Source organism: Bubalus bubalis, chromosome X (genome assembly GCF_019923935.1).
Source record: "Bubalus bubalis isolate 160015118507 breed Murrah chromosome X, NDDB_SH_1, whole genome shotgun sequence".
NCBI lineage: Eukaryota > Metazoa > Chordata > Mammalia > Artiodactyla > Bovidae > Bubalus > Bubalus bubalis.
In genome coordinates this window covers 85,744,738-85,763,834 of record NC_059181.1, presented here as the reverse complement: position 1 = coordinate 85,763,834, position 19,097 = coordinate 85,744,738, and the positions used below count along the sequence as shown (strand labels likewise).

Below are 19,097 nucleotides of genomic sequence, written 5' to 3'. Positions count from 1 at the left end.
TTGTGTTCCTTCTGCCTTTCCCTTACCAGATGTGCAGTATGTGAAGCTCCGGCCGTGGTGATTGCAGTCCACAGTCAGACCATCCAGATTCCCCGTTGTCCTCAGGGATGGGATTCTCTCTGGATTGGTTATTCCTTCATGATGGTATGAATCACTCTTCCTTGGCTTTGTCATCCTAGCCGACTGTCCACCATATCTACATTTCTTCCTAGTATGAGGAATCCCTGTCATTTGAGCCTAGTATAGCTTCTATCCAAGCACTATGTTCCCTTTCATACATTTGCTGGAACAGATGTTCACAATCTACCTGTTTGTTTTGTTGAGAACCTTTGTGTGGATACTGTTCTCTTAACTTTGGCTCTATTTACTTCACTGGATTTGAATATTTGGCCAAGGTCAGCACTTATCTTTGGATACTCACTAAGGTTCATGGGTATTGTGGCACCTTTTCCCTTGTCTTTTCTAGCACACAAGTGCAGGGGCAGAGGGCTCAGGCCAAGCCCTGGCCTCCCCTGGTTCCTGCTTAGAAGAGTTTCGTTCAGCTCCCTTCATTGAGTGTCATGGGCGGGGGACCTGCAACTATTACGCCAACTCCTACAGCTTTTGGCTGGCGACTGTAGATGTGGCAGACATGTTCAGGTAAGGTGCTTATGGCTTCAGTGTAGGTCTTAAGCCTCCTTCAGAGGTGCTGGAGGAAGAGAGAGGCAGTTTTGAATGGTTTATACCCAAAAAATGTTAGAAATTTAGAGGACCATGTCCTTTATTCTTGCTTGTTCTCCTCATATAACAGACTCAGGTCAGAAAAACATACTTGACTAATAATAGGTGTATGTGATTTGAGATGTCATGATGATAATTCTTTAAAAGCAAAACAGAGCAAGAAAAGATTGTGTGACCTTCTCAGTAACCCATGAGCAACTGTTTGACTAGACTGAAGCCACCCTAGAAACTGAAGTAATCTGTGTTGCTTCCCCAGTCCAGTAGTCTCTTTCCCAGGTTGTTTTCAAGGCTTTCATCCAAGTATTTGAATGAGTAAGGCCACCTGTAATACATGTGCCTGCAGGGGACTTTATTCTATTGGGTTTTTTTTATTTCTATTTTTATATGTTGCTTCTTTTGAGTTATTAACATTTTTCTTATGTATTATCTTTCTGTAACCGTTATGTGTTATGTATTATCATCTATTCATCATCAATTGCCCCACGTTCTAGGACTGTTAGAAAAATGTATAAGAGAAAGAGAGCGAGAGACAAATAGACGAGGATGAGAGTGGTGGGGAGGAGAATCACTAAGATACCTATGACCACTAATGGCTCTTAGGCCATACCAGTCATTGCACTAGATTGCATTGCTCAAAAGTTAACCATAAAGTCAACTACTTAAACACAATAGAATGTTAAAGTATGAATTGAACCAATAATAGAATTAAAATACCAGAAAAGGCTAATTTGATAGTCTTGTGTTTTATTTCCCAGCAAACCTCAATCAGAAACGCTGAAAGCAGGAGACTTGAGGACACGTATTAGCCGATGTCAAGTGTGCATGAAGAGGACATAACATTTTGAAGAATTCTTTGTGTGTTTTTAAATGTGATATAGATATAGATATATATATATATACATATATATATATAAAATTCCCAGGATGCAATGTCTCACTCTCCCCAATTTTACCACTGCTGCCGCCCATGGTGCTACTATATATGACCAAGAGAACAGCTGACTAGTAAATCATGAAGATTCAGATGTACCTCAGCAATGTGCCAGAGCAAGGTCTCTATTTTTCTATGAATGAAATGAGGAAATGAATTTACTTTTTGGGTCCAGGATGACTTTCTCCAAGGATTATAAGATGAAGATTATATATTTTGCCCAGTAACTAAAATGGCACGTTAAAAATTCAATTAAGAGAAGAATCATACTGAGTAAAATAAAAGACTGCAGTTTGGGGGAAGAATTATTTTTCATGGTGCTACTAATCCTACTGTATCCCAGTTTTTTAATATAAAAGTGTTAAGCTTATTTTGCTCTGTAAGTAAAGAATGTGTATATTGTGTAAACAGCCTTTTAGTGCAAAATGTTGAGTCATTTAGAGGTGACCTGACATGAATCACTTTTACAGAAAACTTAGGAAAACCTAGAATACAGACAGCAAGATTTTATATCCAGGTTGATCAAAGTGAGAGTTTATATTCTTGTATCAAGTCACTACTGAGAGTAAATTTGAGTTTTTTCCCCTAAGTTCTCATTTGACTTTTTTTAAAAAGGTCATTTTTAGTCACTTTAATCAGAATTTTAAATGTACATGTTACATACCAAATTATAATATCTAATGATGCAACTTCTCTTTTGCTGTATTCTCCAAGACACTCAACACTAGACACCCCCAGCTTTGATGTTTCTTACCTCTTGATTTTGCCTCATCCCTGACTGGGCAAATTCTCCCATATAATTTTGTGAAACAAAAACATTTAAAAAGTTGACGATTTTCTTCCCTGTGCTTTTTACGTAAGAATTATTCTCCTGTGGTCTCTGCTTGTTCAAGAACTGGGAAGACAATACTTAGTTTGTCTTCTCTCTTCAATTACAAAGCCAACTGATATTTCTTACTGTTTTATTTTAAACACTATTATAGTCATAGAACACCTTATTTCCCTAGCTGTCATCTTCTCACTAAATGTTTTTAACTCACCAATATCAATTTAATTAAAGATATCATATGTTAAGGATGATTTGTTGTGTATCTCTTCAGCCTATGTGTAAAAATACTGCTCATTTACAGATAGACCACACTTCTGCACATCACCAAGTAGTCACTCTTCTCAGAGAACCATTTATAACAGTTCAAAAGCAAAAGAGGTTTCTGCAGACTTTGATCACTCTCATACCTGATAGGAGACTTACCAGCTGAGCCACCAGGGAAGCCCAATAGGAGACATAGTAAAGCACTTTTTCCAGTGAAGAGAACAACACATTGGGAAGTATTTTGAGGTGATAAATTTATTAACATTGTGTTGATGGCTAAGAAAGGAAGCAGAACTACTTTTCATTTGGGGAATTCATTAATAGTATTTAAAGCGGATTAGTGAGTTAATATTCCTATTGATTAAGAATGAACACATGTAGGTCTCTAAAATAGTCGTAGACTTGCCTCTATAATAAAATGTGTGTTACAGTTAAGATATGAAACAAGCAAAGGATTTTGAGAAGTTTAGGCCCTAATGTGAGCTCATGCTCTAAGCTCTAAAGCTTAGAGCCTATAGTGGTAAAATTTAGGTTCTAAACAATGGTAGATAATACTGCTGATTTCCAGTAATGCTGTTGATTTCAAGGCTAATCAATTGCAAATTCTAGCTTTATTTTTCCGTGAGCTACACACATGAAAACAGTAATGGGTTATTGTAAGTGAAATTCCATATTACATTCTATGCATTTTTCTATATGCTATACACGTGAAGGTTGCTCCTTGAGTTATACCTGCAAGCACAGATTCCAGAGATTTTGCTGTTTATAGCTTTCTCTTTCATATTTAGCTGACTGAAAATCTTGGCTCAAAAAGAACCTCCTAGATTTTAATAGTAGCATGTATAGCTGGTCTTTGTGTTTCTTGAATGCCCTAACTATTCCCAACCCTGTTTTGTTGTTTAAAGTACATGAACCCAATCCCTTCCAGAACCTTAATGCTGTTAACTCACCCTTGCCACTGAATATTCAGATTATTCTGATGTAACTGCTCTAGTAGTTACCTATAGTGAGTTTTACAGTCAAACAGTTAATGGTTTTCCCACATAGGCAGGCAATGAATAAACTCTTCTACTTAATGAGATATAGTTATTACATGTAGCAACCAAGTGAGATTATGTGTGTGTGTGTGTGTGTGTGTATGTGTGTGTGTGTGTGTGTGTGTATGTGTATGCCACGTTGCTATCACACTGATCACTTCCAAGCTTCCAAAGTGTTTTACTGGACACCTTGTGGATTGTATAGTGTCTTTTTTCACCTGGCCAAATTTGAAAAGCACTTTCTTATGGTGCTAGTGAGGTTCTTTGCTTCAACTGACATGTATAATCAAAAACTCACTGGTCATGCCAAGTCATCAGAAGTTTATTCATATGTTAATCACAAGAGGGCACTATAGCCTATAAAAATAAATCAACATGGAAATAACTCAGCATGTATTTGTTGAGCTCATTGTTGATGATGGCGGTGGAGTTATCTAAAGCCCTACCTTTTAGATTCCTTGTTTTGGTTTCATGTATTCTTTCATCTTCATGAAGATCAATAGCAAATATATCAAGAGGTGGCCCAGTTACCCAATATTTGCATCCAAAATAAGGGACAGCTCTGCTGTCAAAGATTTTCTTAAGAGCTTGATTAGGAGTTGGCTCTGGTAGTAATTCCTGTGCCTCTCAACACAGAAGCAAATGTCCTTGCTCCTCTGTGCAATCACTTTTGTTTGGCCAGGATTTCAGTTGGCATGTTTAGCAGAGAAGCTCTGTTCTCAGGCTGGACTTTAAAAACATGTTCATCCCTAGGCAGCTCCAACATATATTGAATAATATTTTAAAATCATATGTCATTTCAATTTTACAGCAGTGGTTTCTAAAGTATATTTGGGATGTTTGGAAGCTTTTTATGGTGGAAGCACTCATAAGTTGGGACACTGAAGGAAAAAATCAAGTTAGGCCTGTCTCCCAAGTTCCATAACAACAAACATTCATTAGATACTTATTAGCTTGGCACCCCACTCCAGTACTCTTGCTGAGAAAATCCCATGGATGGAGGAGCCTAGTGGGCTGCAGTCCATGGGGTCGCTAAGAGTCGGACATGACTGAGCGCCTTCACTTTCACTTTTCACTTTTATGCACTGGAGAAGGAAATGGCAACCCACTCCAGTGTTCTTGCCTGGAGAATCCCAAGGATGGGGAAGCCTGGTGGGCTGCCGTCTATGGGGTTGCACAGAGTTAGACACGGCTGAAGCGACTTAGCAGCAGCAGCACCTTGTAGGGCACAATGATAGACAGCAATCCAAAATCAGCTCAACCAGAAAGGTCATCACTTTAATATATACTTCCAAAAAGAGGTATGCTGCTCTATCTTTGACTACTAAATCTTTCTAATTCTAGGCCAAACCAGAACAGATCCTAAGGCTTTTTGCTGACTGGAGGAAGCTGATTCACCAGTCCATTCTCTAATACATGGACAGACTAAATCACATTTGATGTGAAAGTGTTAGTCACTCAGTCGTGTCCGACTCTTTGCAACCCCATGGACTGTAGCCCACCAGGCTTCTCTGTCCATGGGATTCTCCAGGCGAGAATACTGGAGTGGGTAGCCATTTATGTAACTGTAATTCTCTATTTTTCTATGAGTAGACAGCATGCCCAACACCTGACTCCATAGGATGACGAATTGCTGATAGCATATTCATTTATGTCAGATATCGTCTGTTTTTCTCCTCCAGATTCACATTGCATTCTTCACCCTACTTTTTGCCCCCAAAAGTTCCTGTGCTCTCTGACTTCTGCTTGGGATCAACCAATGGGACTCCTCAATAGGACAGAGTGACGGCCAAGACTGAGATTATGGTATTTATTTTTATGAGGCCTCTAGGGTCACCTCAGATTGGCTTGTATTTTTCAATTGAATGTCTCTTCTCCTCTCAAGATGACCTGTTCTTAATTATCTCCCCCTCTGATTTTAGTAACATCTCTTACCCCTTCAGGTCTCTGTTTATGATGACAAGTCTGTTGCTCCTGGGCTGCTCACCCTGGATTCCTGTATTTTGTGGTTTCCTGACAGACTACCTATATCTTTCTAAACTCTCCACAGACTTGTCCTAATATAAATGTATTATCTGTTATTGATAACCTGATGAATGCACAACCACTTCTCATTTCCAAAATCTGTGGGAGGTGCTTCATTTTATAGGTGGCAAAATGAGGCTGAATTGATAAAGCTGACATGCATGATTAGCATCTTTCCACGTTGTGCTGAGGGATAAGCCAGAAGAAATGACTTAATATCACCTAATCTAAGACCTATTTACTAAGCTTTATTGGAAGCTGTGTTCCAAGGTCTTAGGGTGAAATAAGGCAAAAATATATGCATTATGATCTTCAACTATATGCCTTTTTTCAAATATTGTCTCACTGTGTCTTGAAAGAATGCATCTTGACTTTCCCCCCAGTTGGTCATTTGGTTTGCTTCATGCCACACCAAATGAAGAATCTCAGTTGGCACTGACAATTTGATTCCTGAAAACTCCTGAAAGAAAACTCCTAGTAGTACTACTTCCACCCAAGAGATCTGCCAAGTCTGGTGTACATGCCTGCTGTTAGTTAAAAAGTCCCAAAGTGTTACTAAGCCAAGAAATAGACAACTTAAGCCACCTAAAACAAGTGGTTTTCTAACTTCAAAGTTGGTGGTTTAGTTGCTAAGTCATGTCTGATTCTTGTGACCGCATGGACTGTAGCCCGCCAGGCCCCTCTGTTCATGGGATTTTCCAGCAAGAATACTGGAGTCATCATTGAATGTACAAGAGTGAAGACTTAGGCTAGGGATTATGGAAGATGAGACAGCCTCTAAAACCAAAGGCAGTCTGAGACTACCTGCAAATTTCAACCAGGGCCACATAGAGCCTGCCAAGAAGTGATGATACTTTCATTTAAAGTGAAGTAGTTTTATGGTTGACTTCCTTAGGGCCACTAGAGTCTATCACAAAGCCAGAATGGTAAATCAGGTGCCAGATTTTTTGTGTCTTTCTTGAAGCAGTAATTTGACTCTTGCTTGGACTGTAAGGAACACTATTCCTGATGCCTCAATGGCAACAAGAGTAATATGTTTATATAGTTCTTGTTGAGGCAGTCTAAGTGTGAGTTGGAAAAGAATTTCCAGACAGAGTATTGCAGAAAGGAGTGAGTTTATTAAAGAGTAGAGATAAAGTGGGCACTGGGAGTACAATGGGGTGACAACTTCTGACAGGCCATGGAGAGTTGACACTTTTCGTGAATTAATAGCCAATTTTTATAGCCTCAAGACAAAGAAACTTTCTGCTGGAAGGTTGGCGTTAGGTGATTGTTTGGGGCATTATAGGTTGTTTACTGGAGTGAGCATCTTTGCCTAATTGGGAGTCAGGAAGCTTGTTAGTGATGACCAGGGGGTCTTCGGCAGCAGTTACAAAGGGGCTCAGTTAGCTTCGAAAATGACCTTGGTTCTGGCCTCGGCTTCTGTGGCCTTAGCACAAGGCCTCACACCTCTGGCCTGAGGGCAGGACTCAACAGTTCTCATTAAAATGTCATTGGGGGCAGAACTCAACAGTTCTCATTAAAATCTCATTCTTCACACATTATTTCATCTGAGCCTCAGTGAGGCTGATATATTCAAAAGTCCATTGTCCATTTTATAGATGCAGAAGCTGAGCCTTATAATGGTTAAGTGACTTTCCCAGGGTCACAGAACAAACTATTAAGTTCTTTTTCACTCCAAATTTAATAATCACTAGTCATTAAAAGACCTATATCAAAATATTCAAAATCATATGTACTAGAGATTCTTGTCACTACAGGGATCTCTGCCTCCTGAGAAATGATAAGTTGCATGTTTTGGAAATCTTGGTCCCTAGTTAATGAAGAGTGATTTTCCCAGCACCTTTGTAGCACCTGAGACCCTCTTGAATTAGCTGTTCAACCTAGGGGACTTAGAGTAAATCCATGGTACCTCATGATATTCTTCTCTGTCTTGTCTAAGTCTATGCAGTGAAAGGAAATCTTGTGACTCTGGCTTGGTATTGGCCTTACATAACCTTTCTTGGGGATCTTGAATCCAAATGAGCCCCTGGAATTTGAATGCTCTGGTTCACAGATGCTCCAGTACTACCAGTGTCCAAGTAAGGAACATTGTGTATCAATTGCTATGAAACCTGAGACCATGAAGATACTATCTATCATTTGATTTAGACAATGTAAAAAGTACCCTGGGGGAGGGGAACTTTTCTTCCCGGGAAGTTCATTGTATTTCATTAACACCAGTATAAATAAACACAGAAGCAGCTAGAGTTTGCTAACTATAAGATGCACTGGTCATGTTTTACATGTAGTAACTTTCCTCATTTGGTTTCCCTCAGCAGAAATTTAGGCTGGGAATCAGGTGAACAAACATCAAACCAACTGAGCTAAGGAGTATGAGATTACTTATCAGAATAGAGATACAGGAAGTGTTAAAGATAAGTTGGAAAACATCTTGGCTAAAATAGGGCCCTGCTTAGCTTATAGTAATTAGTAGAGTAAGAAGCTGGACTTTGAGATTACTAGGCTTAAATATGTTAAATTATCTGTGAATCCAAATGTGGCAGCTGTTACCCACCTTAAGGCCAGCAATCGCACAGAAAACCACCCATATAGAGTGGAGAGAGATAACAGCCTAAAGCCATTTTAACAAACATATCCTCCTGCTCTGAGAAAGTGGTATTTTCTTTTTTTCCCTGTATTTTTTTAATTGAAGTATACTTGATTTATAATATTAATATGTGTCAGGCATATGTTGTAGTCATAATTTTAAAGGTTATATTCCATTTATAGTTATTACAAAATTTCAGCTATATTCTTTGTGTTGTGCTAAATATCCTTGTAGCTTATTTATTTTATACATAGTAGTTTGTACTTCTTTACTGCTATCTTGATTCTCTCCACTTCCCTCTCCACACTGATAACCACTAGTTCGTTCTAAATATATGTTTCTCTTTTGTTATATTCATTTGTTAGATTCTACATATAAGTGAAAACATTGTATTTATCTTTGTCCGATTTATTTCACTTAGCATAATGCCCTCCAAGTTCATCCATGCTGTTGAAATGGCAAAATTTCATTCTTTCTATGGTTGAGTAATATATTGTGTATATCTATATAGATGGATGAATGGATGGATGGATAAATATAAACCACATCTTCTTTATCCATCTGTTGATGGGCATTTAGGTTGCTTCCATATCTTGGTAATTGTAAATAGTGCTGCTATGAACTTTGGGGTTCATGTTATCTTTCAGATTAGTATTTTCATTTTTTTTCTGATATATATATATATATATATATATATATACACACACACACACACACATACACCCAAGAGTGGAATTGCTGGATCATATGGTAATTCTGTGGTGTTGGAGAAGACTCTTGAGAGTTTCTTGGACTGCAAGGAGATCAAACCAGTCCATCCTAAAGGAAATCAGTCCTGAATATTCATTGGAAGGACTGATGCTGAAGCTGAAACTACAATACTTTGACCACCTGATGAGAAGAACTGACTCATTGGAAAAGACCCTGATGCTGGGAAAGAATGAAGGTGGGAGGAGAAGGGGATGCCAGAGGATGAGATGGTTGGATAGCATCACTGACTCGATGGACATGAGTTTGAGTAAGCTCCGGGAGTTGGTGATGGACAAGGAAGCCTGGCATGCTGCAGTCCATGGGTTCACAAAGAGTAGAATACGACTGAGGACTGAACTGAGCTGATGATAATTCTATTTTTAGTTTTTAAGGACCCTCCATACTGTTTTCAATAGTGGCTACACCTATTTACATTCTCACTACCAGTGTACAAGAGTTCCCTTTTTTCCACATCCTCAGTAACACTTGCTATTCGTAGGCTTTTTGCCGATATTCTGACATGTGTGAGGTATTATCTCATTGTGCAGAAACTATTATTTTCTTTTGTTCTCTCTGAGCAAGCAGAAGCAGCCACAGGCACAAGACAATGTACTAAGGCTTTCCCATTGCAGCTATATCAGGTTTTTCTTCTTCTATTTTCAAAATCTCTTATTTGGTACATTAAGTATTTACTACAGTGGATGTAAAGTGGTATCTCATTGTAGTTTTGATTTGTATTTTCTTAATGCCTAATGATGGTTTCCCAGGTAGCACAGTGGTAAAGAATCCGTCTGCAGTACAGGAAACATGGGTTTGATCCCTCGGTTGGGAAGGTCCCCTAAAGAAGCAAATGGCAACCCACTCCAGTATTCTTGCCTGGAAATCCCATGGACAGAGGAGCCTGGCAGGCTCCATGGGGTTGCAAAGAGTCAGCCATGACTGAGTGACTAAACAACAACAACAACAATACCTAATGTTGTTGAACATATTTTGTGTGCTTGTTGGCTATTTGTGTGTCTTCTTTAGTGAAATGTCTATTCAGATGTTTTGCTCATTTTTAAGTTGAGTTATTTTTCTGTTTACTGTTGAGCTGTGAGAGTTACTTCATATACTCTGAATACTAGTCCCTCATCAATATTTCCAAATATTCCCTTCCATTCTGAGAGTCATCTTGTTACTTTCTCAGTGTCTTTTAAAGTACCAAAGATTTTAATTTTGATGAAATCCTATTTATTTATTTTTCCTTTTGTTCCTGGGTCGGGAAGATCTGCTGGAGAAGGGATAGGCTACCCACTCCAGTATTCTTGGGCTTCCCTGGTGGCTCAGCTGGTAAAGAATCTACGTGCAATGTGGGAGACCTGGGTTTGATCCCTGGGTTGGGAAGATCCCCTGGAGAAGGGAAAGGGCTACCCACTCCAGTATTCTGGCCTGGAGAATTCCCTGGATTGTATAGTCCATGGGGTTGCAAAGAGTCAGACGCGGCTTTCACTTTCACTTCGTTGCTTTTGCTGTTAGAGTCATATCTAATCCAAGATCATGAAGATTTGCCCCTATTTTTCTTCCAAGAGTTTTATTGCTTTGCTCTTTCACTCAAATCTTTGATTCATTTTGAGTTAATTTTTATACATGGTATGAGGTAAAGGTCCAACTTCATTCTTTTGCATGTGGCTATTCAGTTGTTCTAGCACAATTTGTTGACAGTTTTCCCCAACTGAATTGCCTTGGCATCATTTGAAAAATCAATTGATCACAAATGTGTTGGTTTATTTCTAGACTCTCAATTCCATTCCATTGATCTATATGTCTGTCGTTATGCCAGTACCACACAGTCTTAATTACTGTAACATTTGAGTACGTTTTGAAATTGTCAAGTGTGAGTCTTCCAACTTTGTTCTTATTTTTAAGGATTGGCTTGGCTTATTCAGTCTCCCTTGTGATTACATATAAGTTTTAGGATCAGCTCGTCACTTACTTCAAGGGAAAAATAGCAAATGGGATTTTGATAAATTGCATTGAATCTGTATATCACTTTGGGGAATATTGTATTTTAAGAATAAGTATTACAACCAATGAACACAGGGTGTCTTATCATTTATGTAGGTCTTCTTTAACTTTTCAATGGTATTTTGTAGTTTTCAGTAAACAAATATTATACTTCTTTAATTTATTCCTAAGTATTTTATTTTTTCCACTACTTTAAATGGAAATTTTGCCTTAATTCTTTTTCAATTGTTCATTGCTTGTGTATAGAAATACAATTTTTTGTATATTGAGCCTGTATCCTATAACTTTATTAAATGCATTTGCTAGCTTGAATGACTTCCCAGGTGGCGCTAGTGGTAAAAAACCCGCCTGCCAATGCAGAAGACATGAGAGACAGGGGCTCAATCACTGGGTCAGGAAGATCCTCTGGAGAAGGAAATGGCAACTCACTCCAGTATTCTTGCCTGGAGAATTCCGTGGACAGAGGAGCCTGGTGGGCTACAGTCCATCGGGTCGCAAAGAGTCGGACATGACTGAAGCTACTTAGCACGCACAGCTTGAATAGCTTTTAGTGGATTTCTTAGAATTTTCTATATATAAGGTCATATCATCAAAACAAGTGATTTTACTTCTTCTTTTCCAATGTTTATGCATTTTATTTATTTTCTTTTACTAATTGATCAGGCTAGACACTCTAGTACAATATTAAATAGAGATGAATGAAAAGAGACATCTTGTTGTACCTAATCTAATGGGGAAAGTTTCAGTCTTTCACCATTAAGTGTGATGTTAGCTGGGGTTTTTCATAGATACCCTGTGTCAGGTTAAGAAACTTCTTTTCTATTCCTAGCTGGTGAGTGTTTTTATCATGAACAGTTGTTAAATATTGTCAAATGATTTTTATGCATCAATTGAAATAATCATGTGGGTTTTTTCCTTCATTCTATTAATTATGTGTATCACATTGATGAATTTTAATATGTCAAACCAACTTTACATTCCAGTAGAAATCCCACTTGATTATGGTATATAATTCTTTTAAGATGCTTTTGAATTTGTTTTGCTAGTATTTTGTTGAGGGTATTTTTATACCAATATTCATAAGAATCTGAATCTGTAGTTTTCTTACAATGCCTTCTCAGCATATTACTGACCTCATAGAATGATATAGGAAGTGTCCCTTCCTCTTCAATTTTTTTGGAGGAGTTTGACCAAGGTTTTGTTAATGCTTCCTTAAAAGTTTGGTAGACTTCACCAGTGAAGCTATCTGGTCCTGTGCTTTTTATATGTTGCTTAATTGGATTTGCTAGTGGCGTTTATTGTTCTTTATTTAGTTTTTTTTGTCTATATTCATAAGGAATATTGCTCTGTAGTTTTTTCATCATGTGTCTCTTGTTTTGGTATCTATGAAGTTTTAGCCTCATGGAATGAGTTGAAAAGTTTTGCCTCTTCAATTTTGGGGGGATAAATTTTGCAAATGGTATTAATTCTTCTTTATATATTTGGTAGAATTCACCAGTTATCTTGTTCTAGGGTTTTATACGTGGGAAGTTTTTAAATTAATTGTTCTGTCTTTTTACTTGTTATATCTATTCAGTTTTTTCATTATTTATTGTCAGTTTTGGTGGTTTGTGTTCTAGAAGTATGTTTGTTCCAATTAATGTGTCTAATTTATTCACATACAATTGCTCATAGTATTCTTTTGTAGATGGGCTTTCCTAGTAGCTCAGATGGTAAAACATCTGCCTGCAGTGCAAGAGACCTGGGTTTGATCCCTGGGTTGGGAAGATCCCCTGGAGAAGGAAATGGCAACCCATTCCAGCATCCTTGCCTGGAAAATTCTGTAGACAGAGGAGTCTAGCAGGCCATCGTCCATGGGGTTGCAGAGAGTCAGACATGACTGAGTGAAAAACACACATTCTTTTATAGTCATTTTTATCTCTGTAACATTAGTAGTAATGCCTCCCCTTTATATCTGACTTTAATAATTTGGATCTTCTTTATCTTTTGTCTTGTCTATCCCATGAATCACAGCCACACTGGCCTCCTTAGAGTTAGAGGTCCATATCTTTAATTCAAGGAATTGGCTTAGATTATCCATGACCCAGCTCCATGGCCTGAAATTGTTCTGAAGGCAATAAGACAGGGCAGATGTAGGTCTTATCAAGTTTGTTTCACCTCTTAGGGATCACTGTTCTTTATTATTTGATATGTAGTGTCTTGAAACCCCTTGTTTCATATTCTGAGGTTCTTTCTTTGGTTGTTCAAGTGGGAGATTAAATATGGTCCACCTTGGCCAGAAGTAGAAGTCTTAATATCTTATTATTTACAGTTACTTGGTGCCAGCACAGGGTAAACAGTCATTACAACAGCAGGCCTAGATCTTTGTAGAGGATTTTGTTTACTATATGGCACATAGGGCTTTAAATGTAGGGTCATCTGTTACCTCTTATGAATATTTGTATTAGGATAGCCTAGTCTTGTCTCAGCTGTGACTTAACAATTGGAGTTTCAGATATTATTCTCATTAACTCTAGTAATACAGAGTTTTACTTTATCATAAGTGGGAAAAATAGAACAAAAATGGTTTTAGGCTTTGAGTACACAAAGTGAAATATTGTGAGCACCACTGGTGAATGAACACATTTCTTAGTGGGGGTAAGGAGTATGAAAACAGGGAAGGAGAAGTGAAAATCCTCCTTTCAAATCCTACATAGCAAACTGTCAGTATTTTCATGTACCATGTGTCATAGAACTCTAGACTAAGAAGAAATCTTTCCAATCCCAATCCTTATATCCTATTCTACTAGACCTCTTATCAGGACTTTAGTAGCTAGGAAAGATGGTTAAAATAACTTCTCCAAGGGAAAAAAGTGGATGAAAAGAGAATTATTTGGAAAGGTCATAGGGCTTGGTCTATAGCATGTCTAAGATCCCCTGTAGTTCTAAACCTATTTCCAGAATATCAACTCTATACAAACAAAGCAAGAGTCAACTATAGTTTTCTAAGACATAAAGTAACCAACTGAAACCCTTGACAATTAGAATGTTGACCTTTTGTCATTGTTGTGCTTCTACAAAAGACATGGTAGTCTTGCAAAAAAAAAATAAGTTTTTGCAGTTTCTATATCTTATATGAAGTATATCTACTGTGTAATGTGAGACATTTAGCTATAATTCTCAGTACTAAGCACCATCACCTCCTGTCATCCCAGAATGAGCATAATCTTCATATAAAGAGGAAAAAAACATAATAAAAAGGCAAGGTTGGAAAGGTGGTTCCCAAAATGCTTCTAAGAAAGTTAAAACAATAAGAAAAGTTTAAGCATAGATATATTTTAAATGGCAAACATGCATTCAATTCCCTGAAATGTTGTAGAAAGCACAAAAATGTTGAAAAACTTCTTGGGAGTTACAAATATGGAAATATAGAATGAACTGTGGGCATCACATTTTTCTGTACACACTTAAGAATTTGCTTCCCATTTCAGTGTTTTCTTGCTCATTTTGTTACTGAAATGATATTTCAGATAACTAACTGCCAGTGAAACAGAACACCTTATAATGCATATTCTGAGATTAAAAACTCAAATCATTAACAAAATGAAAAGGCAACCTACTGAATGGAAGAATATATTTGAAAATCATATATCCAATAAGGGATTAATATCCAAAATATAAAAAACTGCACAACTCAATAGCAAACAAAACAAAACCAACCAAACAAAAAACAACCCAAAACAATCTGATTTAAAAAATGCACAGAGGATATGAATAGACATTTCCCCCCAAAAAAGACAAACAGTCAATGGGTACATTAAAAGATGCTCAACATTACTAATCATCAGGTCAATGCAGATCCAAAAAAAAAAAAAAAAAGATATATTACCTCACACTTGACAGAATGACTATCATCAGAAAGCCAAGAAATAACAAGTGCTGGTGAGGGTGTGGAGAAAAGAGAACCTTAGGTCACTGTTGGTAGAAATATAAATCGGTATAGCCACTAAAAAAAATGTACCAAAGTTCCTCAGAAAACTTAAAACTACCATAAAATCCAACAATTCCACTTCTAGTATTTACCCCAAAAATTCATACTAATTTGAAAAGATATATGCACCCTTATGTTCATTGCAACATTATTTACCAAATAGTCAAGATTTGAAAACAATCTAAGTATCCATCAATGGATGAATAAAGAAGTTGTGGTATATATGTACAATGGAATATTGCTCGGTCACAAAAAGAATAAAATCTTGCCTTTTACAGCAACATGGATGAACCTTGAGGGTATTATGCCAAGTGAAATAAATCAGAGAAAATGCCATGTGGTCTCACTTATATGTAGAATCTGAAAAGCAAAACAAATGAACAAAGAAAACAAAATCCATAGATATAGAAAACAAAAAGGTGGTTATTGGGGGACAGGGGATGGAGGATGGGTGAAATAAGTGAAGGGGGTCAACAGGTACAAGTTTCCAGTTATAAAATAAATCATGAGGATGTAATGTACAGCATTACAGATGACTTATAATCAGTACTGTAGTTCTGATTTGAAAGTTGCTAAGAGAATAAATCTTAAAAGTTCTCATGGCAAGAAAAAAATTTGTAACTTTGTATGGCAACAGATGGTAACTATACTTATTATGGTAATAGTGTATGCCAATGTTGAATAATTACATTGTATACCTGAAACATGGTGTTACATGTCAATTACACCTCTATTAAAAAAAGAAAAAAACAAAACAAGAAATGTCAAGGAGGGGATTGTTTCTGTTTCAGTTCGATGGACCCAATGTTTAATATTAAGTTAAATCAGTTGTCTTCTGCTAAATTCTTAGGACTTTATTCTAAATAAGTTTTTCCCATTTATATAGCACAGCACTGATGTTACTGACAAATTCCAATGTAGCATGCAACAGTGGTTCCTAATTGCTTTAGCATTTATCATTCACAAGAGACAGGAGGGAAATTTGTCTCATTTTGTACAGCTCAGTTGCATTTCTTATCTCTGAAGTACACTTAAGCAGCAAACTGGGACTTAAGATAGCTGCCTGAAAACCAACAACCATTAAAATGCATGTCTTAGAGGAAAAATGTATTGGTTTTTCTAAAACAGAATACAGTTTAGCCTCATTCTGTGCATTAATTTTACATAATTTCTTTTGCACATTTTATAAATTAGGGGCCATGATTTGGTTTACCCATATAGCCATACTCACATTTTCCAGGTTCTACCTTGAGTTCAAAACATTTAAAAAAGCATTTTGGTGCATTTCCAAGATGCCCGTTGGGGTCAATTAGCACCTAGTAATATTTTTCTAAGCAGTCACTGGAGGTGCTTAACTAGTGCGTACTTAGGCATGTTTTACCTGACAAGTCTTCTGAATAGGTTTTATGCTTTAAAGAAACAGTATCCCTTCACATTCTATAGTGAGCATGTGGCTGCTATATGTGATTAAGGGAGTGGAGACGCTAAAGTTCTGTTCACATACTCTTCAATGTAAATCTTTCCAGCTGTCAAGTTCTGCTGATTGTCAAAGCAGCCACACTGACTATGCCTACTGTTCCAGGAATCCAAGTTCCATTAAATTGTGAATCACCAAATGAGTACACAATGATTATATAGACTAAAAAGCACAGATGTGCCTGTTTCTGAGGGGCTGTTTGGGATGAAAAAATATCTCTGGGCTATGCCATGATAAATACAGATTGCTTCCCTTGAAGAGAGGATTAGATTTCCTATATATCTATGTAGGTGTGTATATATACACATACATATACACACATACGGGCTTCCCAGGTGGCGCTAGTGGTCAAGAACCTGCCAATGCCAGAGATAAGAGACACGGGTTTGATCCCTGGGTCAGGAAGATCCCCTGGAGTAGGAAATGGCAATCCACTCCAGTATTCTTGCTTGGAGAATCCCATGGACAGAGGACCCTGGCGGACTACAGTCCATAGGGTCTCAGAGAGTCAGACTTGACTGAAGCGACTTAGCATGGATGCATACCCACAAACAGCTTCCCAGTGGTAAAGAACTTGTCTGCCAATGCAGGAGACTTAAGAGACATGGGTTCCATCCCTGGGTTGGGAAGATCCCCTGGAGAAGGAAATGGCAACCCACTCCAGTATTCTTGCCTGGAAAATCCTGTGGACAGAGGAGCCTGGTGGGCTACAATCTATAGGGTCACACAGAGTTGGACACAACTGAAGCGATTTAGCACACATGCATGCACAGATACACATTACATATTTTTAAGATAATCTCTGTTGTGGACATTTTCTAATGATAAAGGCAGTCTAACTATGCATTCCCAAGGTGATCTTCTTTTACACACAACTGCTCAGGTACATCAAGTCAAGCTGTACATTGAACTTGATTGTCCACAAACACAACCCATGTAGCTTGTAGATTATGCACATGATGTGGGAACTGCTTCCTACCCTGTAGTCCATCCGACTCCACCAATCCCCTCCCCTTTCCCGCACTGATCCTTGAGCAAGCAAGGAGGTAATCATTTGTCTAGTGTTCCTTTAAACCTTTGGCTTCTGATTAGGCTGACAATAAATGTGCTAATATATTCTTGACATTCAATTCATTCATTGATGCAGAAATGTTTTCTGCCTGTTCACTGGTGTATTTTCCATGTACTCATATTCGCCTTCCCAGTGGTTAAAAATAAGTAAATGAAAAGGGAGTCATTTAAAGGGCATGAGTAAGTAACAAGAGAAGATGAAAAAAAAAAACTGTAACTGATTACCTTAACCTTATTGACCTGTCTCTTCTACTTAGGATTCATACATTATCAGAATTGACATGAAAATTCAAGTTCTACACTGGAGACTTCCCTGGCACTCTGTGCTTCCACTGCAGGAGGCACAAGTTCAGTCTCTGGTCAGGCAACTAAATCCCACATGCCACGTGGCATTACCTCCACATTTGGAGAATGAACACTTGAGGTATTAACTATTAAAAAGCCTACAGTTTTGAGGCATAGTAACTTTAACCCAAACCCTCAGTTATCCCAACTGCTTTATTCTGAAAAATGCAGTCAATTCTTAATGGGGCAGGAAAAAATATATTTAAAATGAAGTAGTGGAAGCAACGGGCTTCCCAGGTGGAGCAGTGGTAAAGAATCCACCTGCAATGAAGGAGACACAGGAGATGGGGGTTCAATCCCTGGATCAGGTAGATCCCCTGGAGAAGAAAATGGCAACCCATTCCCATATTCTTGCCTGGGAAATTCCATGGACAGAGGAGCCTGGCGGGCTCTGGTCTATGGGGTCACAAAAGAATTGCACATGACTGAGCAACTAAACAACAGGTAGAGATAACAGTATTCATTAAAAAAATGAATCTCCACACAAATAACATTCACGAACACATTTATTGCGAGTAGCTCTATGGAAAGGCAAGTCAGATATATATATAAACACTATACAGAGTTGCAAGGTTGTCTCCCAAAACTGCAAATGAGATGCTTACAAAGAAGAAAAGAATAGAAGAGTATTTACAAAGGAAGACAAAGCCAGAGCAACTCAAAGCAGATCTGTGAAAGCAGAAAGAGCAAATGTAATGAACTGTTGGAACTGGAACATTTTAGTTTTTACTGACCAAGTTAATTATGTCTGATACCAAATAAAGTGGAGAGGTCACAAAAAATCGTTCCATCATTGGTTTTTCTTAACAGCAGCATAAACTCGTAGCTGAAAGGTAAGTGATATGTTGGTACACTGACTCTAAAAAGATTCTTCCAGCACAATACTGAATAAATTAGTTGTGTCTGTAAACTAAGTTGTGTCAAAAGATTGCATATTTGTTATGCTGTACCTGTGACTATTTGTACCTGTTACTATGTGTACTGTTGTGTATGAGGTTTCCCCTTCATTTATTCAGCAAGTGTTACATCTGTGCTGTACCCTGTCGGCAGCCTCTGAACCTAATATGCAAATAAAGCAAAAGAG

The 19,097-nt window shown here is 37.8% G+C and overlaps 1 protein-coding gene across 5 annotated transcripts in view; it reads left to right on the top strand.

The window, feature by feature from the left end:
* The window catches only part of COL4A5 (collagen type IV alpha 5 chain), a 252,771-nt gene extending 250,046 nt beyond the window's left edge, over positions 1–2,725 (top strand). For all 5 annotated transcript variants that reach the window (XM_006072346.4, XM_006072342.4, XM_006072345.4 and 2 more), the window contains 3 exons: positions 30–144; positions 467–639; positions 1,476–2,725. In XM_006072346.4, coding sequence (XP_006072408.1) covers positions 30–144; positions 467–639; positions 1,476–1,557 — 370 coding nt within the window. In that variant the 3' untranslated portion in view covers positions 1,558–2,725. The remainder of the gene's footprint in view (positions 1–29; positions 145–466; positions 640–1,475) is intronic.
* Positions 2,726–19,097: the final 16,372 nt, after the last annotated feature.